The sequence below is a fragment of the Salvia splendens genome, chromosome 8 (genome assembly GCF_004379255.2).
Source record: "Salvia splendens isolate huo1 chromosome 8, SspV2, whole genome shotgun sequence".
Taxonomy (NCBI): Eukaryota; Viridiplantae; Streptophyta; class Magnoliopsida; order Lamiales; family Lamiaceae; genus Salvia; species Salvia splendens.
Genome location: NC_056039.1, coordinates 14,445,340 through 14,471,919, shown reverse-complemented (window position 1 = coordinate 14,471,919; position 26,580 = coordinate 14,445,340). Strand labels below are relative to the sequence as shown.

General features: G+C 36.1%; 1 protein-coding gene across 1 annotated transcript; it reads left to right on the top strand.

The window, feature by feature from the left end:
• The first annotated feature begins 84 nt into the window (after positions 1–84).
• LOC121743500 (anaphase-promoting complex subunit 1-like) lies at positions 85–24,918 on the top strand. The gene is made up of 38 exons (XM_042136809.1): positions 85–219; positions 589–814; positions 1,074–1,137; positions 2,616–2,700; positions 2,940–3,205; positions 3,301–3,406; positions 3,489–3,646; positions 3,779–3,966; positions 4,037–4,106; positions 4,881–5,051; positions 5,494–5,969; positions 7,186–7,645; positions 8,089–8,424; positions 9,222–9,305; positions 10,314–10,406; positions 10,560–10,619; positions 10,701–10,799; positions 11,034–11,174; positions 11,714–11,794; positions 13,360–13,431; positions 13,835–13,906; positions 16,079–16,172; positions 16,248–16,330; positions 16,443–16,493; positions 16,937–17,014; positions 17,110–17,231; positions 17,315–17,475; positions 18,219–18,295; positions 18,366–18,479; positions 18,553–18,654; positions 18,936–19,076; positions 21,188–21,361; positions 22,666–22,729; positions 22,803–22,942; positions 23,030–23,169; positions 23,440–23,518; positions 23,654–23,752; positions 24,176–24,918. The coding sequence occupies exons 2-38, from the start codon at positions 597–599 to the stop codon at positions 24,569–24,571; spliced, it is 5,415 nt and encodes a 1,804-aa protein (XP_041992743.1). The 5' UTR covers positions 85–219; positions 589–596; the 3' UTR covers positions 24,572–24,918.
• The last annotated feature ends 1,662 nt before the right edge of the window (positions 24,919–26,580 follow it).

Sequence of the window (26,580 nt, the reverse complement as noted above, 5' to 3'; positions counted from 1 at the left end):
ATAGCAGCAAATTTTTGAATCTAATTAAATAAATAGCGTAAAAAGAAATATTAATATATTTGGTCTAATTTAATTACATTCATTCTTCTCTGCGTTTTGAGCATAGCAGCATTTTCCATTCCCACTCTCAGTCCCACTCTCGTCGTGTCTATACTCTCTCACGTTCTCAGCCAATCCGAACTCCTGACCGCCGCCGCTGAAGCAAATTGGAAAGCTCAGGTAAAATATATGCATTTCTAGGGATTTGTTGTCTAAGTTTTATCCTGAATTTATGATATTATCGTGTAATCGACTACTTCTGTAGAAATCTATGTGAATTTTAAGTTTAAGATGTTATTCGGTTATGTAAAGAATTCCAAATAGGAATTTTAATTTATTAAAAGAAAGTTTGGAACTTGGGATTCAAGTGAAGAAATCTCAAAGGGGAAGAATTTCCTAGTCTAATGCGAAGGAACTTGTCGTAGACACTGCTTTATTATTACTTACAAAATGAAAAATTGCGACAGTTAGTAGAAAGAGAGGTAATTTCTTATCTGTAAATGTTGGGTTTCGCCTGTAGCTTTAAGCTGCTGCTCTGTATTATTTCAGTTGCCACGATGCCTCGCGACGGTGTACGGGAGCTCACCGTACTTGCAGAATTTAGGCCGTTTGGATTGACTGCTGAGGCATTGGATGGCGGCAGTCCCTCCGGTGATGACGATGGTGATTACCGTTTCTTTCTTTTCGACCCACAGGTTGCCAAACAACGAGATGAGGCCATCGAGGTTGAAGATGCTTCGAGCAGTGATCACGAGCTATTTGTCAGGGGAAATAGGTACCGTCTGAATTTTTGTGGTTGAACACAATGTTCACTTTTCTGAACTTTTGTGGAAATGCAGCCAATAGATGTGACTATGTTAGTAATAGTCACTTAAGGAACTGTTTGTTGGAATGAATTGGCATATCTTTTGTTTTTATTGCATATGTAGGAAGTAAATTTAAATTTTTAAAATTTTATTGAATAAATTATTGCATTAAGATTTATGGAATGAAAATTGTAGTTTGTAACTTTGGATAATTTCTAATTTTGACAGAATCATATGGAGTGCTGGCTCTAGATTGTATAAAAGGTTTACTTTGCCCTCCAAAGTCATTAAGGTGATTGAGGTTTCAAGCAAACTATGTACAATTATTTGACTTGGAAAGCTAATTTATTATGGTTTTGTGTCTCCCTCCTTTATGTGTCACTGAGTTCTATTGTTTTATATAAGATTTGGTGATACAACTTTATGTTGCTTAGCATACGCTAAAATTGACAGGGAAAACATTCTTGTCGAACTTAATTATCTGTATTTCTTTAAAGTTTGTCTTCATCTTTTTCTTATGTACCTTCTAATTAAAAAGGATGTGATTGCATTTAGACCACTGATCCATTTAAAAAGAACGTTGAAGCTTTTATTTGGAAGTTCCTCTTTCCCAGGATAATGAAGAAAGAGTAATTAAGTTTTGGAATTCATTAAGCATTGTTAGTTGAGTCTCTTGGATCAAATTATGCATTAATTGATTATACAACAAATACTACATTGTAATAAACCAATAGAGAATATAATAATCCCTTGGCCCCTAAAAATAGCGACTTTAGGGATGACACAAGTTTTTATGCGAAATTGATCTAGTAGAAGAAAGAAAGAAAAAAAGTTGTGGAAGTATTGTTCGTGGATAGTGGTACCCACATCATAAGTAGCGTACTACATGGCAAATTTTTTTCCACAAATAAAAGTGGACTAATTCTGATGGACAGACCAAAATGGCAAAAAGGGACAATTTTTGGGGACATAGGGAGTATGTCATAACTTACATGTTTGGCTAAACCAGGGCTACATCATGGAAGTAGGAGATTTATTCTGTATCTAGCTATCTGCCATAAGCCAATGACTAATATAGAGAAACCCTACACTCAATTGTTAAATCCTAAAAAGATTTTCCTCATAATATATCAATCCTGTCAAGTTTATCTCTCTAAGTAATTCTAATGAATTTTCTCCATTAAAAATTGTCTCAGAAGAAGATATGGTCATCCCTCACACAGGAATAAAGGAAAAAAGAGAGAAATATACATGTCTATATAGGGTTGGATGAGCAGCATGGTTACTGGGGCATTTAATGTATTGTGACTAATTTCCAAAAGTTTTTTATTCTTAGCCTTACTATGATTCTGATGTGCTGATGGCAGATGACTACGGGATCATTTATCTCGAAAAATAAAAAAAGCATGAACACACATTTCTATAGTTATAAAGTGACTGAGCATTTATTTGGTTGTACTAACTTTATACTATTACACATGGATTTAAATTACCAGACAACTTGAAATTCGTAAGAAAATAATTAAAAATGATCTGAAACTCAGACCAAACCTTTTCATAATTTGGAAAATTCCAATAATACTTAAATATGTAAAATCTTATTGCTTAGTTGGAGATTCTTGATGCTAGTTTCTTCCATACTATATTCTCATACAAGTGAATCTAAAAAAAGAAAGTCATCATTCTGTTTGTGTGAGGCTTAAACTTAGTTTGTCTGATTTCTATATTTTATTGAGTGACATGGTTGGGTTGATAATAAAAATATATCAGGTATGCTGGTCCCGGATGAGTGATATGTCTGAAGCCTTGCTTTGTGTTCTTCAAGTTGATAGATTAACTATCTATGGTATAGCAGGTGAGTTAATAATCATCTTTTTTTCTCTATAAGTTTCATACAATTATCTAGGTTCGAGAAGGTTGTCACTGACCAAATATTGTATTTGTAATGAAATCTAAGTTTCTTTCTTGGGGCTTCTGCATTTGAAGGGATTTGTTCTTATATGTTTCCTTTTGAATCTTTGATGAATGACCCTTGCCTGTACCTCGGTGCTTATTTGATTTTGGACATGTAAGCTTGAGGCTTTTCTTGTACAGGTGAAGTAGTTTCTGTCCCACTTCCTTATGCCATCACATCAATATGGTCTCTGCCCTTTGGTTTACTTCTCCAGCGGGCATCTGAAGGGAGCTTGCTATCAAATATTTCATTATCATCTTCTAACCCGTTCTTAAGTGCTCGTGATGCCTTCCGCCAAAAAAGGGATATTTATACTCCAACTCATATGTTTGAATATTGTACAAGAAGCGATGGGACATCAATGTCCTCCCATATTATATTGAAGGATCCCCTAGAGGATCCTCAGGTATCAATTTAATGATCCCCCATAACATGTTGATTCAATTTTATGCATCTCTTAATATCATTACTTATGAGAAATTTTTATGTGATGTTCCTTAGATAACTTATATTGAAGAAAGAGGCAAGTTGAATTTGATGTGGGAATTTGATGAAAGAACAATTTGGACAAGTGACTGTTTGCCCTTAATGGTGTCATACAATAAGGGTAAATGGAGTTATTTTTTCAAGATTTGGTACTGCTATTTCTCTGGATATATTGGCTAAGTAAGTAGTATATTTCTCCACAGGAAAGATGCAACACTCGCTCTGGGTCGTAGAGGTCAATGGATCCAACCTTCAAGTGGTGAATCCTAAACCATCTGATTTAATTTCTCCTTCGATGTCAACAAAGCATTACTTCAGAAGGATATGGCAGGGCAAGGGTTCACATACTCCTGCCAGTAAGGTGAGAGTTTTTATATTTTCTTGTTACCTTCTTGATGAAGGCCTATGTACTATGATAACTTTTTATTGCTATATTTTTGTTTCTTTTTTATTTTTATTTTTTCATTTTTTGGTCTGTCCCTACTCTTAGCAGGTATTCCTGGCGGTGGATGATGATGGTACACCTATTATATGTTTCCTTCTCCTAGAACAGAAGAAGTTGTTATCTTTACAACTCCAGAGTCTGGAAGTAAATAATGAGACAGTCTATGATATTAAGCCTGATATGAGCTGGTGCATATCAGCAATTGCTGCCGCTGCTGTTGCTGTCACTCGACCCAAGTAATATTAACATCTTTCTTTTGCTTAGTTTGTCCTTATTGGTATATTGACTTGAATTTGACTTATGCAGAGTAAAAGTGGGACAACTTCCACACAGGGATGTAATAACTTTGACCCCTGCAAACACACTACTTCTCTATGTAAGATGCTGAAACTTTCACCATAAGCTGTCTGTAGAGATGTATACACGATAAAATTGAAGAGATGATCCATGTTTGCTTTTGCAAACTAATAATGTGCTTTTCCTTCAATCTCACCTTAATTTCACCCTAGCTAGGGGTTGACTAATTGAGACTGATCTTTCATTCTACTCTCTTGCTTTGGAAGACTACATACATAATGTGTATACCTAATATCCAGTTAATTATTCATTAGTACACAACTGATTGTGTTCTTCTGAACATTCTTTTACTCTTGCCACTTTATATTTCTAGACTCAGTTGATTGTGGACTTAAATTTTGGTTGTCTTGGTCCGTAGAAATTATTGGCCCCAGCTATTTATCTTGCAGTATAGACGAGTCTCTGCATAGTTGCTATGTGAGTATATTGTTAAAATAGATTAACCTGATTCAAACTTCTAGACCTAGGCTAGTTGTTGATTGGTATAGGACAAAGTTGATGTGCCCTCTTAAGGTCCGACTATGATTCTCCACGCAAAATGGTTTTCTTTATTTTGTTAAGTAATGTTGATTCGCTTTTACTAGTTTATAACAAAGAAGCCTTTTGTTATAATGTGCTAACATTGCACCACATATACCTATTAAATGCATTTATTGTGTGAATGTGAATAAGTTACACAGAACCTTATCTTTTCGAAGAATCCATGTGTTAAGTTACGCTTTGCTATATTAATTTCTAATTGAAGTTATGTGTCAGTATTTTTTTTGGTGACTTTGGCCCTTTATAACTGCAGTGTGGGAAGCAATGCTTGTGCAAGTATGTTATGCCTTCTCCTTTGGTCATTGCACAACTTTCGGGTGGAGGGGATCTTTCAGGAGTCAACGACACTTTAGATGATTTTAAAATTGTAGAATTAGCTGAGGCTGTTGAAGGACGCATCAACCTAGTTCTCAACAATGGAAAAGTAAGCTTTATATCATGTATCAGCCTTTTTAAGAACCTTCTTAAAGTGAGAATGTGAGAATCAATTGCACTGAGCCGAGCATATGGCATATGTGCATTTTTATCTACATTGAAAGTTCAAATATTCTCCGTCATAATATTAAAGCATTATATTCTTGTAGTGTTCTCATAGTATACTTCATATGTTCAATGCATATACTCTATGCGTCAAGTGCAATGCTCTAACATTCTCACAATAAAACAGTCCCATACCCTAAACCCTTAAATATACAGGGATTGGTCATCCTGAGGACTACAATTTTTTGTGAGAATACTGCATTGACGTACAAGTCAATGTGCTTGCCGTGATATTGACTGCACTAAAAGAAATCAAAATTTTCACCCCTTGTGGTATCTACAACGATAACGATGCTTACAGTTTGCTATACTTTTTTCTACTTCAGAATTACAGATGCACATTGCGACGCAGTCCTTCATCGTCTTTAACTAGTGAGTGTGTTGCGGCAATGGCAGAAGGGCTTAATCCTAGTCTATATAAATACTTTCTTGGTCTTCTGTGGGGTGGTGACGATTCAACTTATTTAGCTAAGGCGGATTTGTGTGCGGATTCAGAATGGGAGTCCTTCTGTAATGTGATAACAAAATTATGTCAAAATCCCATTAGAAACTCTCAGTTATCACATTCATCCTGGGAGTTCTTAGTTAAGAGCAAATATAATCAACAATATTTAAGGAGTAATTATGTTGCTGGTGCTTTCCCTGGATTATTATCTAACTCGAAGGAATCTGATTCATCGGCTGTCATTGCAAATCACACCGAGAACACGGAGGGAGCTTTTTGCATGAAATTGCTGTCAGAAACATTGGATTCGTTGCATGCAGTATATGAAACACTTAAACTTGACAATCTCCGTAAAAGGTGCGATTCCTTCTGATATAATCTATTTGATGTTCTGTATGTATGCGAAGCTTTACATTTCATCATTTAAAATAATTGGTTGTACTTGTAATTCAACTATTCATGTAAGCTATTTAAATACTCCCTCCGTCCGCCATTTATAGTCCCATTTTGACTCGGCACGGGTTTTAAAAAACTGTTTGACTTTGTGAAAAAAAATAGGGAAATGAGTTAGTGGAATGTGGACCCCACTTTTATATATTGATTTTATAATAGAATGTGAGTGTAATAAGTTAGGTGAATGGTGCGGTCCATTTACTTAGAATGGAAAAAAGGTAAATGGGACTTTAAATCGCGGACACCCCAAAATAAGCTAATGGGACATTATTTCACACACGAAGGGAGTAGTAGTTGATAACTCTGCAATATCTAGGCTTTGCATATCTTGCTATGGGTGGCGACTTGCAACTATAGCTCCCTCTATTCTGGGTCTTGGAATTCATAAAAAAGCGTAGTGTGCATTTTAAGCACAATAGTACTTCCTCCATCCCATACACAAATTTTAATGTGTAATTGGTAAAGTAAGAGAGAAGGAGAAAAAGTAGTTAAAAAATGTAGTGGATGGTGGCCCATAAATGGATATGGACTATTTCAATGGAACGGATGAAAAAGGAAATTCAGCCTATTTCTATGTGACGGAGGGATATTAAGCAAGAGAGGTGACTCTATGTGCACCAGAATGTACTATATATATTGTTTAACATGATATGCTTATCTACATAATCCACCTGGATAAACTTTTCATGAGAACAAAGAAATAAGTTTCATAACTATGCATATGTGTACTTAATATTCATTAATCTTACTCCGATTATCATAAATAAGCCTGTCAAAGTAGGCTACGCCTAGCAGTTGTGTGCAAGATATCAACTCAACCCTTGATAGTACCTATCCCTGCCACTTGTTGGCAGACTGACAAGTGGCTACACCATAAATTCAACCTCCGTGTTTCGTTGCTGGAACTGGTTCCAAAGAAGCATCTGAGGGCATTAAATTTTTCTTTCCAAAAAGAAATTGAAAGAACAACAAATATGAGGGTGCATACTGGCCAGCTCATAGCCCCCTGCTTCTTTCTTTTTAGATATTTTTGATTGGTAGTTTGGTGATTTACCTGCCACCTTATGCGAAAAAACTGTCTGCAGTACCTTTCTCACATAAATGTTTTATCTTTCTCCAGGGACTTAGGCCTATTGGTTGTTCTTCTATATGACATTGCTAACTTTTTAAATGAACCGAGCTACATGGATCACTATAAACGTGATTTTCCCATGCTTCTGAAAGACTTTGTAATGTCACAGTTCTTGCCTGCCTCAAAAACTCCTCCAAGTTTATTTAGATGGCTTGAGAACTGCTTGCAGCATGGATGTGCTTCTGCTAGTATTTGTGATCTTCCACTTCTGGTATGTAGAACTGGAACTTCTGTAGTGAACTGGGCTAGGAAGATAATTTCATTTTATAGTCTGTTGTGCGGAGCAGAGCAATCTGGAAAGAGTCTTTCAACTGGTGTTACCTGTAATATTGCGCCTGGATTATATCATACTCGAGAAGAGCTAACAGTTTTGGGAATGGTTGGTGAAAAATTTGGGTTGCATCATCTAGACTTGCTTCCGGCTGGTGTATCTCTTCCTCTTAGGCATGTAAGTCAATACCTCATAGTTAGGATGCTTATTTTTTCTAAGTTCTATGGAGACCAGTTCTATTTTATGTTCTCATTTTAGATGATGCATCATGACTTGGTGTGAATAGTCACAATAGAGTATATACTTACTGAGCTTAGCTGCATTTTTATTAATCCCGCATAAGTGTTAATGTTTCCTGCAATAGAATGTTGGTGACAGTTGAATCCAAATTGTATTTCTTGGCCTGAATTGAATACCATTATTGTCTTGCTAGAGGCTTGAATTTGCATAGTATTACTATTCTATCTTTAAGACTGACTGTGACCATGATGATTCACAGTAGCTATTATGGATATTGACTTCCCACATCCTTTCTTTCTGCGTTCTCATCTGGCCTTTGGAGTTTCTATTTCTGTTAGCACTTAGCTATCATCATTTATCTTAACTATCACTCATGACAGGCAATAGATAAGTGCCGTGAATCTCCTCCTGTAAATTGGCCTGCTGCAGCATATGTGCTACTCGGTCGTGAAGATTTAGCACTGCTCCATTCGAGAGATACCACAAAGTATTCTGAACTCGATTGTACAAGATCAAATTTAATCTTGGGGTCTACGCCTTACATGTTACCACTACATCCAGTGACTATACCCTCCTCAGTTTCTGATACACTTGAAATGGATAATTCGAAGCTAGATGACATAGACAATTTTGAGGGACCAGTCATTGATGGAATGGAGCATATTTTCAACTCTAGCACACAGTTACGCTATGGTCGTGATCTTCGGCTAAATGAGGTGCACTTGAAATGAATACTTTTATCTTAGTTGGAGCCTGCTGGAATACCTACTTTTGGGTGTAATTGTATATGCAATATTACCTTTTGTCAATTGTATTTTTGTCGCATTTAAGATAGTTAAGATTTTCCTTGAACACAATGTTTTTTTTTAATTTTTAATTACTCATTTAGATCCTTTTAATTTTTCAGTTATTTTTAATGGTTGATACTGATTTTACTCCATAATGACAACGAATAAATTTAATATATTTCACATGGAGTTTGTGCATATTACCTTTGCTTCACCTTCTTCCACGACCTCACATCCATTACTGGATCACTTGATTATGCAAGGGATAAACTTAAGACATTTAATACATCCCCAGGAAATTTAGTTTAGTTCACCTCGTCTTCATATGTATTTTCCATCAAATATAATGCTTGTGGAATAACTTGGTTATGGTTTTCTTGTGAATGAGATCTTTAGAGATTGGAGTTTACTGTTGTGGCCCTTTGTGGAATAGAGCATTTTTTCGTTTTACTCAAGTTATATGGATATTGCTTAGATCTCATCTTAGTGTTTGTAACATGATCTCATAATGCAGCCATGCTATTCCTTTAAGCTTGGAATTTTGCTCTGCATCAACTTACTATAATCTATAGAGATATGCTTTTCTGTGATTTAGGAATTAGGATATACTCTGGCAGTGATTGAGAAACTTGTCTTGTTTTCTGAGTGATAAATTTCAAATCCACTGCAATTGAATGCTGATCTAGTTGATGATATATACTTACAGTTCAACTGTGTTCTGATAGGTTAGGCGCCTTCTATGCTCTGCTAGGCCTGTAGTTATTCAAACACCCGTTAACCCTACAGCTTCTGATCAGGACTTCCAACAGGTATTGATTTCATTACTCTGCAGATTCTCTTAGTTTTACAAAGTAATTCAAAGACTTGTACAATAATGCTTATGATCTTAGACCAACTATCTGCTCAGTTGCATTGTCTACGTTTGTATTTGGTGTCTTGTTGTATTTATCACTAATTTTTCTAAATGTTTGCTATGTTCCACTGCATATTCCATGCAAACATAACTCAGTTGAAATGCCACAGATAATTCAAAAAGGATAAATGACCAAATCCACCAATGTATAACTCTGAGTTGTAATGTATCATGATTGATTGCTATGAATTTATGACTATCAAACCACGCTTTCTGATTTTACCAAAATAAGTTAGACTCGGTAAAAGCGTGGAAAACTTGAATTGACAAAAGAATGACTGAATATGATGTAGCTTTCCCTAAACATGACCAGGATATAGTTGTGCACTCTGATCTCTATAGGTCTGACCTCATGGATCAATAGAAATAATTCACTTGCTTATCGTTATGGTTCAGTTAGCACATAGCAGTATAAGCTACACTCTCCTGAAGATCATGATTTAAATGTATGCTGCATTTGAGAACATATTGAACGTCTGAAGGTTGCTGTATCTGAGCCATATGCATCTCCCCCCAATCATCATCACCTTTTTGTAAAAGTCATGGTTTGGTGTCTAGATGTGAAATCATATACCATTACTTTTTTAAATTTGTCTCCTCATTGGCCATAGCCATAACATTGTTTTGTGAAAATTAATTATATGGTATCTATTTAACCACCAGAGTTATATAGTTTACTCTTGATAGCTTATTTTGTTAGATTCATAATATAACCCTTTAATTTACTCAAGATTTTGATTTGAAGTTAAATTTGAGCCATTTGCATTCCCTTTTCTAACTGCCAAAACAAAATGCAATAAACAATATTTGCGGTTAAGTATGTCAAATTCTTTGTACATTTTCAGTTTACCATGCTAGATTTTCATAGGTTTTCCTTTTTTGACTCTTGATATGACATTTGCAGACTCAGCTCTGGCATCTTGCCCAAAGAACTACAGCTCTGCCATTTGGCCGTGGGGCATTTACACTGGGTACCATATGTACTCTTTTGACAGAGGTGCTCAGCCTCTAGTACTTCTCTTGACTCTTCCAGCTTGTATTGTTGTTCTCTAATGACGACTAGAACATATTCATTTCACCTTTATTTTTCTTAATTACTATATAAATGTGCATGATGAGGTTATCTGGTATCTGTATTATTTTTTCCCAGGCACTTGCTGTTCCAAAGCTTGTCTTGGCCGGTCGGTTACCTGCACAACAAAATGCAACAGTATGCATTGTTGAAATTGTTTTGGTGTTTTTTGGTTATTTATACAATTTGTAATTGTGCATGAATATGGAAATGTCACAGGTTAACTTGGATCCCAATGTTAGAAATATTCAAGAGCTTAAATCTTGGCCGGAGTTTCACAATGCTGTTGCTGCTGGCTTGAGACTGTCTCCACTTCAGGTCTATCTTAGACCTCACATGATTAATCCATTAGCCAGTCATGTGCACAGGCTATGTTTTTTCCCTTTCTTGTTTAGTTAACAACATATATGTCTTAGGAATTCATTATTTCTGCCTTATAGTTGGCCTCAACAGCTGTTCACTTTGCTTGTCAGTTTCCTGGATTGTATACAATCATATTGAATGAGTTTTGTTCTGATATTTTTCTAATTCTAGGGTTATTTCTATAAGCAGGGGAAAATGTCTAGAACATGGATACTTTATAACAAGCCAGACGAGCCTAATGTTACTCATGCAGGACTCCTCCTTGCTCTGGGTTTACATGGACATCTTTGTGTCCTAACAATAACCGATATTTTCCAGTATTATTCACAGGTCACTAATTGTTTTTCTAGACCCTACTGTATCAGTCTTGTTTATTCTACATTTTTGTTTTGTTTATTATATATACATTTGTTTCTCTTTCAAAAAGAATGCAAGCAGCCCTTTGTGAAAGCTGGATTTTCTGCTGTATCCATTTGGTTTATGTGATTTACAATCTATGTGGTTTCAAATCGTTATTCATTGTTTTTTCGTTTGTGATTGGAACAAACATGCCATCACCCATTTACCCCTTCTAATTATTGGTTTTTGGCCTATTAAATCTGGACTCTCGTGCAATTATGGATTAGTTGCTATAATGAAGCCTTTTCACATGTAAATTGGAGAAGAATAATTTTGCATTTTTTCCTGCATATAGAATATGTTTTTTTTACTTTTTCCTGCACAAGAATAAATATTGTTTATAATCTATTGCATCCCTGCTAACTTCACATCCATTGTGTTGCTGAATATTTTAGTTCCATTCAACTTTGTAGCTGTCTATAACAACTCCTTTTCCTAAACTTTTTATTGCATTGATCCTTCTCTTGAAGGAGCATGAAAGTACCACAGTAGGATTGATGATTGGCCTTGCGGCTTCATATAGAGGAACCATGCAACCATCTATTTCAAAGGTATAATGCAGATCGGTCTCTCCCAGCCTCTCCTCTTATGTGGTCATTTTTCCTTATACTTTCTTTTTTTTCTTCTACTATTGCAAATGTATGCAACTTGCATTATTTTGTGGTGTTTTTTGTAATTGCAACATTTAATTTGTAAGACTAAGAGCTAAACTTGCATTTCTAGCACTGGTTCTTTTCACCAGCATGTACTCCCACCAATTAGTAGTTGACTAATATTTTGGACAATGTTGTCAAATATCTGCCATGGCACTATGTCATGGCGGTTTTTGACGAAAATCCTATCAATGAAAAAGTATGTATGTAACTATGTTCATCAAAATCCAATAGCATGTAAGCACACACAAACATACATGTGTGCATCTATCAATAGGTAGGAATAACTGCAAGGTTCAGCAGTAAGGTCCAAATTGAATTTAATTTCTTTGCAAGCATTTAGTTTTTGGATATATGCCTGAACTGGACAGACATTCTGTTGGATAGTCACTACAATCATTAAAAAAAAGATTAAAGTCCAAATTTGGTACCTACATTTGCCCTAAAAAACTATATAGTCCTATACATTAAGTGTGCTACCTTTTGGTCCCAAACAATATGTTTTGGTCCAGAATTAACATTTCCGCTCACTTTAACGGTCAAATGTATTTTGACCAAATTAATTATGAATCTAATTGACCAGATTAACCTAATTAATTTTATATTAAAATTCATAAAATATTCTTTTATTTATAATAAAAATATTAAAAAATTTATAGAATATTCACAAATTAATTTTTATTATGGGTAAAAAATATAGGTAAAATATTTCTTAGTTTGTATGTAATTTAATTTTTATTAAATATTTGATAAATTTGAATTTAATTTAATTTAATTTTAGGTTAAAAAAATATTTATAAATTTTAATATTAAATTAATTAGGTTAATCTGGTCAATTAGATTCATATTAATAATTAATTTATTAATTTGGTCAAAATACATTTGACTGATAAAGTTAGCGGAAATATAAATTCTGGACCAAAGCATATTGTTTGGGACCAAAAGATGACACACTTAATGTATAAGACCAAAGAGTTTTTTTGGGAAAATGTTAGGGATTAGTCTTTAAAAAATTATCTTATGGAGTATAATCAAGCAATATGATATTGCTGTCAGATCCAAAATATAATTAATAGAGCATACTATGTTGAAATATCTGAATTTTGATTTAACTATATCTTCCTTTATGGATGTAAAGGCCTTGGTATCATGCTGCAAATAGTATATACGGAGTATTTATTTTTATTTGGAACTGTTGTCAGCTATTATGTTGCTGATCTTATGCTCAGAACTGTAACTGGAGTATAGAGCAATCAGTTGCTGTATAACTGTAGTATGGACTCATTACATCACTCTTTGGCTAGAATTTGAGTAATTGACAAGAGCTGATCAAATTCTGTAAAGTTAATCATTTTATGTACTCGTGAGTTTATTTTTGTTGAAGATCTTCAGCCTGAGGACCCAGTCACACTGATTCAATCTAATTATTGACTCTCATTGATGTACTTTATTAATATTGGCAGTCTCTGTACGTGCACTTACCTGCCCGCCATCCATCTTCCTTTCCAGAATTAGAACTCCCAACCCTTATACAGGTAAGCTGCTTTATTATGGGGTGATGGAGTTTGCATTTTGATCACTTGATCTGCCATTTTCCCTTATACTTTTTTGTGTAGCTTGATGTTAACATAAGATACACATTAGCTTTTTGTTTGAGCTTGTTCTGATAAATTTATCTTCTTTAGTACTATCAGTAAGACCTACTTATCAGATGCTTTATACAAATCTTGCATGTTTGTACTCTTATTCCTCTAAAGAGTTCAGTTACTTCAGTATCATCTTCCTTTTCTGTTGACAGCCATGATAGCATTTGATGTGGTCAATCTTCTTAGGGCAGTAGATCGTTATCTGTTATCTGATTTTGAAATACCTAATGGATTGGCTTCGATTTTTGTTCTTTATATATTTTAAGTTTAAACTCTATTTTAAATTCTGCAGTCTGCAGCGTTAATTTCTGTTGGGCTTCTTTACGAGGGATCAGCACACCCACAAACAATGCAAATTCTTCTGGTAATTCTACAACTTAATGCAATCTATGAGTCCCAGTTTGTGACATGCTATATTCAGGAGCCCCTTAACATAACCCTACTCAAATTCAAATTAAAAGTAATGAAAAAACAGTGAGGAGTACCAAGGCCAAAACGGTGGCAAGGGCCTATGGCTCCAGTACTTTTTTGTTGGGTTTGTTTGTTGATTTTCTTTTAGTCTAACTCCAGTCTGTAGAATAGTCTACTTTTTTGTTGGGTTTGTTTGTTGATTTTCTCATGGGAATATATAATAGCGAAAGCTGTAAGTTCTCAATGTCTACATAGTAGGATTTAGGGGGAATGTATATATAATCATGACTTAGATTCAGGTATTTGGGCATCATTATCAAACTTGAATATACTTTTCTGTTAAGCCAACTGCTGCCTTATATCCCAAAACTTAGGCCGTTTCTCAAATCACAATATAACCCATCGTTGCATAATTACAATTAGGTGTCTCTTTAAGCCACCCGGACTTATTTAGAGTATCAATATGAGTTCATCGGTGGTACACTGGTGTATGTCATATATCAGAACTGTATCTGTATCTGATATGGAGTGAAAGGTGGAATCATTAAATGCACTTAATAAGATATCGGCATACAAATCATATTGCACAATCGGCATAGTAAAATGGTTGGATACAAAAATTGTTTACAAGTGAATGTAAGAAATGACAAACGTTTTAATGAATTGCACAAGACGAACACGATGAAATATGACATGAAAAGATAGCAACTGAAATTGATAAGGACGAATCCTAACCCAGAAAGGACAAAGTCCTAAAATCACAGCACATGCCGGACACAAACTATTTGATCCCCTGGGTACCTCTCATCATTTGTGTTAGGAACTTAGGATTATTACCTCTCATCATTTGTGTTAGGAACTTAGGATTATTTATAGGGAATTACGCAAGACTCCTAATCCTACTCTACAATGGAAATCAAATCTAAGCCTATCCACTAAACAAAAGACTCGCCTGCACTCTATTGAAAAGTTGTAATTCCTACGGTGGTTTTATCTGATCGCGTCTTGCTCATGAATACTATAATTAATTAAGAAGTCAGGGTCTTTAGTCTACATATTCTGGCATAAATATGAAAACAAGGAAAAAAATAACCATGCATCAGTAGACTTCCCAACGACTATTCCTCTTGCTGCCGTTCAAACTGATTCTCTTCGATTGTTGCTGCTCACGCTGATCCTCTCCGACACGGGAATTGACCACACCTTTTCTTCCTCACTTGTAGACGCACCATGGGCGATCAGTATCAGTATCATAAAATTATTGATGAAAACCAATTGCTAATGACCTTAAACATTTGCAATTAACTAAGGCAAAAGCTAACATGAAAATCAAATAGCAATTTATTCTACCACTTAGCTGTTACCACTAATTCTTAAAATTATTAGACAAGCTGTTCCTATTGAAGTTTGCAATGTTTTCTTTGCTTCAGCGAGAAATTCCTGCGAACGTATATATAAATCTGATATTTGAATGTGAAGATAATTTTACTCTGATTGTTGCCTTTTGAACAGTATTTTTATTGATTGCCACATGTTTAAGCCATCCTACATCTTTATGCGGATCTATATGGTTGTAGTATATAAATGGGCAAGTAGTTTCAAGTCTTGTCGTATGAAGAAAGAGAAAAATATGGAGTTTTGCAAATAAATAGTTTAAGTAACCAAACAAGAAAAGATAGCCAATCATTTCAACACGACAATGGATATTAAAACACAGAATTTAAAATCCATCTTATATTTAATTTTTAACGGTGCAATATGTGATTTGCTATGTAACATCTTTGATTGGGTATGGTCATTGAGCTGCAGCCTGTTCCTCTCATGATTTTCCCATTCCAGACAGTACTATGTATTCGAGGCCCAACATGAGTTTGACCTTGTCTTTCGTTTTGTTAAAGTTGTACAATATGCGGGAGGTAATTGTTGGGTCAGGAGCATCTTAGTAGAAGAAACTTAGAGTCTTCTATTTATGTTGATTGATTTCCCAATCAAAGGGTTATTACCTCCCCTGTTATTTATTCATATCATCTTGCATTTTTATGGTCTATTTAAGAAAGATGTCTGTCCCCGTTTATTTCTCCAGATGCAAACCTTGTTTTAGTGATGTGCATAACTTCTGTTTTAGAGTGAAATAGGTCGCAGAAGTGGAGGAGATAATGTGCACGAAAGGGAGGGTTATGCAGTTTCAGCTGGATTTGCATTAGGATTGGTTGCTTTGGGTACGGATTAAAATTCTTCTGATTTGGATGACTTGATGTTTCTGCTGACACCCCTTGCCTCTTGTGTAAATGAAGGTCGTGGTCAAGATGCCATTGGTTCCATAGACACCTTGGTGGATCGGTTATTCCATTACATTGGTGGCAAAGAACTTCATAATGTATGTTCTGCCATATCTGAATCTGAATTAGAATTATGCTACAGTCCTTTGGTTGAGCTTCCCAGTAATCAACATTATGAAGTAATTCTTGTTTCACATGTACTGTTATCAGGATGGGCTCTTTTCATCATCAGCTGATGAGTACAACCGAAGTGCGGGACAGGTTGTCTAGTTATCTATATGAGCAATATTATACTCCCTCCGTCCCATAAAACTATGTCCATTTTCCATTTCCGCCCGTCCCATAAAAATATGGGCATTTCCATTTATAGAAAATTATCCCCAACTCATTACCCATATACATCAATTTATTTACAAATTATACCACTATGGCCCACCATTACAACTCATTAAATACTAAAATAATGTGGGTCCCACTATCCACTAACACTACTTTAACTACCCTTCTTCTCCTCTCTCTTACTTTATCACTTGTGCATTAATTCCGTGCCATTTCAAATGCACATATTCTTATGGGACGGAGGGAGTATTATTTTTAGTTTTGGCTTCTATCAGATATTGATTTAAATTCTTTTCAAGGGATTGATTATTTTGCGTTCACTCTCATTCTCTCTTATATATATATCCAAATTCTCTGTTTTCTAGATTGCAGATGGGAATGTGGTTAATATTGATGTCACTGCACCGGGTGCTATAATCGCTCTGGCATTGATGTATTTGAAGGTAACTCTTATATTTGCCACTAACTTACCACAATTTCGTAATGTTACATAATTTTTACTTTAATAAGTTGTTTCCTTTATCCTTGACTTGAACAGACAGAGTCTGAACTTGTAGTGTCTAGGCTGTCGATCCCCCAAACTAAGTTTGAGTTGCAATACATAAGGCCTGATTTCATATTGCTCCGTGTCATTGCTCGGAATTTGATACAATGGACCAGGTATAATCTTCAGTTGGTAATGAGATGAAGATGCTTATAATTTTTTATCTGCAATTTGATTAATCCAAGTTTATGTTTCAAAGAATCCAACCATCAGAGAACTGGATTCAGTCACAGTTACCTGAAGTTGTAAAAAATGGGGTGTCAGGCCTTGGGAACAAAACGGATGATGTATATGAAATGGATGCCGAAGCTTTTGTTCAGGCATATGTCAATATAATAGTTGGAGCATGTATCTCTCTAGGTAAATTTTACTATGCTGACAAGTTCCTTTGTATCTTTCCATGTTTTCTGTTTCAATTAGGATGATCAATATTGTCCAACCAAACCATACATAAACTTTTATACTCCCTCCTCCTCACTCTAAGTGGAGCATTTCTAATTCGCCACGGGATTTTATGTAGTGTTGTTTTGTGAGTGAACTGGAGAGAATAAAGTAAAAGAGGGGTAAAAAGTAAGAGAGTGATGTTTCTATATTTAGAAATGTGTCATTTAGAGTGGGACATCTCAAAAAGGAAAATGTGTCACTTAGAGTGGGATGGAGGGAGTATATGAACTTTCCACATAGGTAATTACTTTAAATGAAATGAGCAAACTAGTATACACTTTATGTTATGTTTATCTGAAATTTGACAGTCCTTGACCATATATTCTGAGCTTGAATCAATGCATTTTCCATTTTATTTATGCTTCAGTGTGTAGTCATAATACTTGAGATGGTCATTTTACATGGAATTACCTTTAAAAGAAACTCTATTTTTGTGACATTTTCCTGGTATTGACATTATGGCTTCTTCTTTGGTTGCTTGTACAGTAGGATAAACTTTCATTTACTCAACTTAGTTTATATTTATCCGTGGAAGAAATAAAGAAGAACAAATATCAAACTGACCCGAATAATAGAAACCTCCTGAATTATTTGTTTTGGATGATTCTACTCTGTTCATTGCTTTGTTTCTTGCTGAAAACATCAAAACATGTTTGCAGGGTTACGATTTGCAGGTACAAGAGATGGAAATGCACAAGAGTTGCTTTACAAATATGCTGTCTACTTCTTAAATGAGGTTTGTCTTGAAATGTTATTGGTGGATATTATTTTGACGTTGTTTAGGATATTCACCGTTTGACCTGCAGATAAAGCCTGTTTGTACTTCCAATTCAAATGATTTACCCAAAGGCCTATCCGTTTATGTTGATCGGGGGACATTGGAGACATATCTTCATCTTATTGTTCTTTCCCTATGTGTGGTTAGTATTTTGATTGTCAGTTTATCCATGATTTTAGATCAGAGCTACCTCTGACTGGTAGTTGTGGTTGCAGGTAATGGCTGGATCTGGTCATCTACAAACATTCAGATTCTTAAAATTTCTCCGGAGTCGCAACTCTGCTGATGGTCATGCTGGTTTTGGTACTCAAATGGCCGTAAGTTTCTAAACAAAAATACTCTCTATGTGTACTTATATGCAAAAATGGGTTAACTTTAGAAGAATCTAAGTTTATATGGTACCTTTGGCTAGGAATTCCACATAATGTTCTTCCAAACATAAGAATGGTAGAAGTCTACATTCAGTTACTAGAATAGAGAAAAACTAGTTATATTCATTAATGCTTCCAGCCATAACGAGAAGATTGTTCAAAGGAATGTGTGGAGAATAGCCATCCTGGATTTTGGTTCAAACAAATAAGATGGTAAATTTTTGTAGGTAAGCTTAGCTAGTGGTTTCTTGTTCCTTGGAGGTGGAATGTGGACCTTTTCAACTGGCAACTGTTCCATTGCAGCTTTACTGATAACACTTTATCCACGTTTGCCTACCGGACCAAATGACAACAGATGCCATCTCCAGGTAAAGTAATTTGTACAAGTGATATGCATTATTATTGTGATATCTTGTGCATAATTGTATGGCAGTTATCTTCTTGTTTTTCATAATTGTTCCTATATGACGGAGTAGTATTTTGCTTGACTGAATTAATTAGAGTTCTTTTTAGCCTTCATAACTCATTTTGATAATGCTTTGGGACTATAAACTTCCTCTCACTTGAAGAATTTATTTGGCTGTGGAGAATAGTAAGTACAGACTACAGAGTGATGTAGAGAGGAGAAGAAAAGTACTCCATATTTCTTATTAGTGTATTATACAAGTGTAGGATATAGGGAAAACTAGGGTAAAGTAAATAAAGAAATTTATATACAATAATATTCCACAACTCTCCCCCAAGTTGGAGCATGTATATTGATCATGTCCATCTTGGTGCATAACCCTGAGAAACTTTTCCTACTCAAGTACTCAACAGTTTTGTAAGGATATGGGCAGTTTGTCCCAGTGAAATAGTCTGATTAAACACACACTTGGTTATTGATAATGAAGATAGCTGCTTGGTTACCACAGTGCATCGGTAAAGGTTCATTGTAAGTGAACCTCAATTTTCCAGGTAGATTCTTTACCCCAATCATCTCAGTAACAGTGCCATAGCTCAGTACTTTACTCACGAGAAGACCAATCAATCCTGATACAGATACAGGTGGAAGGAGAGAGAGAGTCTGGCCAAGTGAGTGCCAGCAGGATAGCTCCACAAATCTAGCTGATTAGTTAGTTTGTTCAAGCTAACCGATGGATAGGATATTGGAGAAGAAATAGGCAGTATTGTTAAGTTTGTTGTTTCAGTTTCATGTTTTGTTTGTGGAGCTATCCTGCTGGCACTCACTTGGCCAGACTCTCTCTCTCCTTCCACCTGTATCCGTATCAAATCCTGTGTTGTTTCTTACTTTGATAAGTTACAAATTTTAATCCCATATTAAGTGCATTACCCAGAAGCAGGCATCATATTAAGGCTTCATAATTAATATCAGAATATCCTTCCATCTTTTGATGACCGTTCTTCTTAAACAACAATCATTTCCTTAAAATTTCTATATATATTGAAGAATTCGAATAGCAGCATCCTAATTGACTTGCTTAAGCTTACCCAAGAAACGACTGATCAAACCAATGACAAAGGAAATGTCAACCATCAAGTGAATTAGTTTCCCAACAAGTCGTCTATACTTAGCTTTGTCCTCCAAGAATTCTCCACTGTCATCCCAAACACTCGGATCAATATCCATAGGAGAGACTTCAGACATGCTGTAAGCAATTTTATTTTCTCTCAGTAAATCTACATCATACGTATGCTAAGATGGAGACTTCAGAGCTGTTTCAATTCCCAAGAAATTGTCATTGTTGCAAGTATGTTTTAATGTCATCATTTTCTTGTACATCATTGATATAGCTATGTTATCAACATATACAATGAGAATGACAATTCTAGATGTTTGATCTCACACAAAAACAGAGCTATTCAAACATGCATTGCTTATACCCAATGTTTACGAGAACATTGCTAAATTTGTTCAACCAACCTTTCCGACTTTGTTTATGATAATATATTGTCTTCTTAAGAAGTCAACCTTAGTAGGCATCCTCCCCTTGAGAAGCATATCCTGAGGTTGCTCCATAAAGGCAATTGGAGTCAGACTACCACAGATAACGACATTCTTTTCATTGTGCTAATACATTACTAAGAGTCAACAGAGTTTGAAAGACAATGAGAACAATGATACGGATCGAAATCTGACACAAGTGTGAGTGTACACTTCAGCAAGAAATTTTATAGTGAACACCCACTGACAAGCCACAGTATTTGCCGAATGAGTGTACACATCAGCATGAAACTTCATGTGTTTTATTATATTTTCTATGTTTATGTGTTTTATTATACTTCTAGGAATTTCATGTACAATGATTTCCACCTCAGGCTTATGCCTTGAGGCTTACGACTAGTGGACCACTGAAAATTGCCCCGGGCTTAAAATGTCTTTGAAAACCTTGCTTATCATGTTAAAGTCATGATTAATGAGTTAGTTTTTTCTATTCTAAAGTTCCATCCTCTTGACGCGTGCCTCCTCTAATTTCAGGCATTCAGGCATTTATATGTTCTAGCTACTGAAGCACGCTGGATTCAAACTGTTGATGTTGATACTGGCTTACCAGTTTATGTGCCTCTTGAAATAACCAATAAGGAAACTGATCTCTACTCTGAAACAAGTTTCTGTGAGGTCACTCCTTGCAGCCTTCCAGAACGTGCTATTGTAAGTCTTATTATCCAATACCCATGCACATAGTCACTCTCGTGTAAACTCATTACTTGTCTTTGGGGTGACAAACATTAACTTCCAGACCCTGATGATTGATCGCTCAACAGAGATTTGATGGTTGAAGTTAATCACTTCCAATAGCATGATTAGCATCTCATTCTTGGCATTCACAAAGATGACCATTACCATGGGCGTTAAACTCTATGGAAACCAATGTTGTCAAAGCAGTATAGCGGTTCATGGCGGTTCGCCCGAAAAATGCCACAGGGATATAGCGTATCGGTATGGCGGGATATAGCGGTCATTAATTTAATATATAAAATAATATTTATATATTCATATATAATTCAAAAAATTAGAAAATAATAAAAATATAACATTAAAAACTCTAAAAACATGTAATAAAGCATAAAATAGGAAACAATTATATAAAAGTCTAGCAATTAAAGTCTTTAGTTCAAGTGTTCAACAAAACATAAAACCATGATAAGCTCAATAGACATCAATCATCAAGCTCAACATAGTCTTCTAGCTCATCATCATCACTATCATCGGCATCCATTTCATCTTCATCCTCCATTGCTTCATCCTCTTGATCTCCACTTACACTATCCTCAAATTCTTCCTCTTCCGATTCTTCATCTACAAGCGCAAGCCTTTTCCTTTTCCCTTTCCCTTTTCTAGGTATGATTGTGAATAGGAGGGGCTGTAGGGTGCAGATTGTGAATAGGAAGGGCTGTATGGCTGGGCGGTGGTTGAGTCACTGAGTGGGGCTGGAGGGGGCTGGCAGGTGCTGGCTAGGCGGCAACAGGCGGCGGCGCGACAGTGGTGGCGGCGCGACGGTGGGTGGCAGATTGTGGAAGGACTGCAGGAGTAGAGATGAAAAGCGGCAGATTGGGGTTGTGGAATTAGGGTTTAGAATTATTGGGGTGGGCTGATTGGGCCTATGCAAAATTAAATTAAAAAATAAAAAGCCCAATAAAAGTCGAAATTAGCACCAAAAAGTCAAAATTGGGCTAAAATACCGCTATTGCGGGATATGGTAGCGCTATGGCGCCACGACCGCCACGGGTATGGCGGCCGCCACAGAAAAATGCTACGTATCGGTGTGGCGATAGCGTTTTCATTAAAAACTGATATGCTATAGCGCAATATCCCCGCTATAGCCGCTATTTGACAACATTGATGGAAACAAAATAACATCAACTCCCTTTAATAGTAGTTTGGTTTGATTACTATGCTGGCTTGGTCACGTTTGAAGCACGAAATTATGATGACCTGTCTGTTCTTGTTTACAGTTGAAGTCTGTCCGTGTCTGCGGTCCTCGATACTGGCCTCAACTCATTGAGCTTTGTCCTAAAGGTATGAATGATTCCATTACACAATCAACTTGTTTGGTTGCACTTTGACTATATGGAGAATGGTGCGTGTACAGAAAAACCATGGTGGAGTTCTGGAGAGAAACATCACCCTTTTAATTCAGGTGTTCTGTACGTGAAGAGAAAGGTCGGAGCATGTTCATATGTGGACGATCCAATTGGAAGTCAATCTTTGTTATCACGAGCAATGCACAAGGTTTACAGTTTACATCGCTCTTAATAATTTTGTTTACCTTCTACACATATCATGTTGTTTAGCAGAAGGGAATCCCTTTCACTGCAGATGAGTGCTTTGTCTCAACCAAAATCCTGTCTTCCAACCACTGATGCAATCCCAGTAGATCAGTTGGTTAGCACTTTCTCATCAGATCCAAGCTTGATTGCTTTCGCCCATTTATTTTGTGATTCATCTTGGAGTAACAGGCAAGTTTGCATCAAGTTTTTTGCGCATCAGATACTTATGTTTTTTGTATTTTCTACATACACCAATTAATGCCAATACTACTATTTGAATGGAAATCAAGTGGTAGTAATCTCAAGTCCTATATAATCAGTATACACGTGTCTGTCCGTACGTTACAGCATTCAATGGAATAAATCCATTGAACGATGGTTCTAATTGACTGTCTTTAAAGTTCTAGTTGAGAAATACTCCCATGAAGTAGTTATTCAATGCAAAATCGTTTTCTACAGATTTGAGCTCGATTTCCAGGAATTCTGCCAGCAAGTGTTATTTGAGTGCGTTAGCAAGGACAGACCAGCATTGTTGCAGGTATTCAATCAAAGTTACAGCTCTATTTGCTCTTTTCCCAGATTATGGATTTCACTTTCTATCCATCTACAAAAGCAATTTAGTGTTTGATCTTTCTCGTCGAGCATTGTTCAACACAGTGGTTTTGATATTCAGGTTTATCTGTCATTGTATGCTACAATTGGACACATCGTGGATTCGGTCGTTAGTGGTACATGCATTATAGGGGACTCACTCTCTCTTTCTAGTTTGAAGGTAACAGTCACATCCTTTACTTCTGAGTTAAAATAAATTTGAAACTGTAACCACTTGTTGTGCGGAATGAGGACTCAAATATCATCTAATTAAAAGTTTGATTACCAAAATCAAATAGGATAGCCAACAATTTGATATGGATTCAACTTAATTTAATTTGTATTTTCTAGTCTAAAAACAAATCTAAACTATATCCTAGCTCACTCCTCTCTCAAAAACCAAATGTTTCATATCAACTATTTTAGAAAAACTAATTTAATTTGTTTGTTAAGGTAATCAAATATGTGACCTTAGTCAATTAATCAAAACTATTTTACAAAACTTCAACGAATCGATTCCTTTTTTGGCTTGCACTCATAATCATTCTTATAAAGATTGCTTCTACTATCTGTTTGATTGACTTATCGTGCTTCCGGGGAACAGGTTGCTCTAGCCTATTATGAAGCTCTCTCAAATGGAAGATTAACTACTTCAAGAGGAGAAATTATGCAATCAACTTTTCTGGGCTCACTCAAGAAGCGAGTTGAAGATATTCTAAATTTTTCCACAGACTTGAACGAAGATATTTGTGAGTACGCTCTTTCTGGGAAATGGCCAAGGGGTAATTACCCTGTGGCGAAGTCCAGTATAACCCTATCATGGTACCTACAATGGTACAATGTGCCTTCGCCGCTAGATATTAAAAGAGCTGTGGAGAGCATAAAATGTGCTAAGACAAGCCCGTCCATCCCCTTGTTGCGGGTGGTGTTCCCTACAACTCATGTTGTGGCACTTGATGCCATCAATAGATTCTTGACATCTTCACAGGTGAAAGGTTGAAGCCACCTGAATCTCATCGTCGTCGTTATCTCGCAAGTGGTTTCCAGAAAACTGGGCTTGAAAAGATGATGGTGGAAATGGTTATGTAATCATTGTTTTCTGTCATGTATACGTAGCATAGTTCACTTCATTGCCAGTAGATTTTGCAGTTGAAGTGAAGACTTGGAAATATACCTTTTTTAGTGGAGTAGAAGTATAACTTGTGGCTTTGAGGTTTTTGGATAATCACTGCCACCACTATCGAAGAAATATGCACATATGCTCAGAAATTCTTGCTAATCCGGGTATTCATTTTGTCTTGTATTAATTTAAACGGCTGAACTATAATTCAGCGAATTGCAGTTCCATTTCTTTCTAGCACGAGTTTTAAGAAATGTTAGGAATAGTGGGTGGAAGAAAGTTAGTGGAATATGGGTCGGTCTCACTTGTATATACTCCCTCCGTCCCATTAAATATGCAACATTTGCTTTTCGGCACAGAATTTTATGTAGTGTTGTTTTGTGAGTTAATGAAGAAAAAGTAAAGTAAGAGAGAAGAAAAAGTAGAGATAGTATTGTTTTCATTTTTAGAAACGTTTCATTTTTAATGGGATACACCAAAAAGGAAAACGTTTCATTTCTAATGGGACAGAGGGAGTATAATTTAAATGACTATGTGAGTGGATGAGTTAGTGGAATGCGAGGCTTCTTTATCATTTATGATAATTATGAACCGAGACTCCTATTCGCGGACGGATTAAAATGAAAAAACGGAACTCTTATTCGCGGACAGAGGGAGTACTTCATATAATAAGACAAAGGGTGAACATAATAGAAAATTCTTAAGGATTGTATGAAAAGAGAATAAGAATTATACTCAAATACCATAAGAGCATACACAGTGGTTGTCACATCAGCATTTCTTAGTCTCGCCCTTCCTTCGGCAGTGATTTCGGACTAGTATCTCCCCTATCAATTACACCCATTTTTCATTTAATTTTTAATGTTATATACTTTTTTCACATATTATAAATTACAAAACTAAATATTAAATTAAATGCAAAACATACTTTACTTAATTTAAAAAAAGAAGTTACAACGGAAATAATTAGAAGAATATAGAATTTCAATGATCACTATGGGCCAAACTTCTTCAACCATGTCGGTCATGAGTTGAAGATGGGCTTGCCGGTTGCGCATGTTCTCCTCTGCCCATAATCTCTCATTGACTCCATACGGTAAACCTCGAATGACCAGCGGGGTTGCATGACTTGCGCTTTGTCCGGTTTTGTTGTCGGACCAATCGTCAACTCTTGGACCTTCATCGTCAATAATCATGTTGTGCAAGATGATGCACACGTACATGACATTGGCTATATAATGCATGTACTATGAACAAGCCCTGCCTTTCACTATTGCCCAACGCACTTGAAGCACACCAAATCCTCGCTCCCCGTCCTTTCGTGTAGACTCTTGGCGCTGTGCAAATAAAGCTCTCTTCGGATCCGTTGGGCAAGAGATCGTTTTCAGGAAAAATGGCCATGTCGTGTATATGTCATCGGCTAAGTAGTACCCATATGATGCTGCCGAATGTTGGTAGTGAGTTCGATAACTAAACCGTTGTTGTTGCATTGCTAGGTAAAGAGATTTGACGTGTTCAACACGTTTATGTCATTGTTTGAACCGACTATGCCGAAGTGAGCATACCAGATCTAAAGACGGTGGTGAACGATGGCTTCAAGGATTGACCTCTCCACGTTTGTCGGTCAATTCTTCCACTCCCAGTGCATACAATCTATGCTTCCTAGCATTCCAGGAAAGTCGTGCACCCTCTCGCTCATGTCCATCAGGACCTGGCAATCAGAGCAGACGGCTTGCACAAATATGTGGCGCCGAAGGCGTCCAACACTTGCTCACGATATTTCGCCACACTCCGACCCAGTTGTATCCCCGACGTGTAGATACTAGTTGAACATGTCCATCGTAAGTGGGAATAGCCCGACTCTGTGGGCTGCATCTTTTCGCTGCTTA

Bases quoted from the DNA above. Each gene is read 5' to 3' on its own strand.
- LOC121743500 (XM_042136809.1), top strand. From the start codon at position 597: ATGCCTCGCGACGGTGTACGGGAGCTCACCGTACTTGCAGAATTTAGG. The intron at 5,052-5,493 runs GTAAGCTTTATA...TTTCTACTTCAG, and splicing joins TAGTTCTCAACAATGGAAAA to AATTACAGATGCACATTGCG. The intron at 17,015-17,109 runs GTAACTCTTATA...TGACTTGAACAG, and splicing joins TGGCATTGATGTATTTGAAG to ACAGAGTCTGAACTTGTAGT.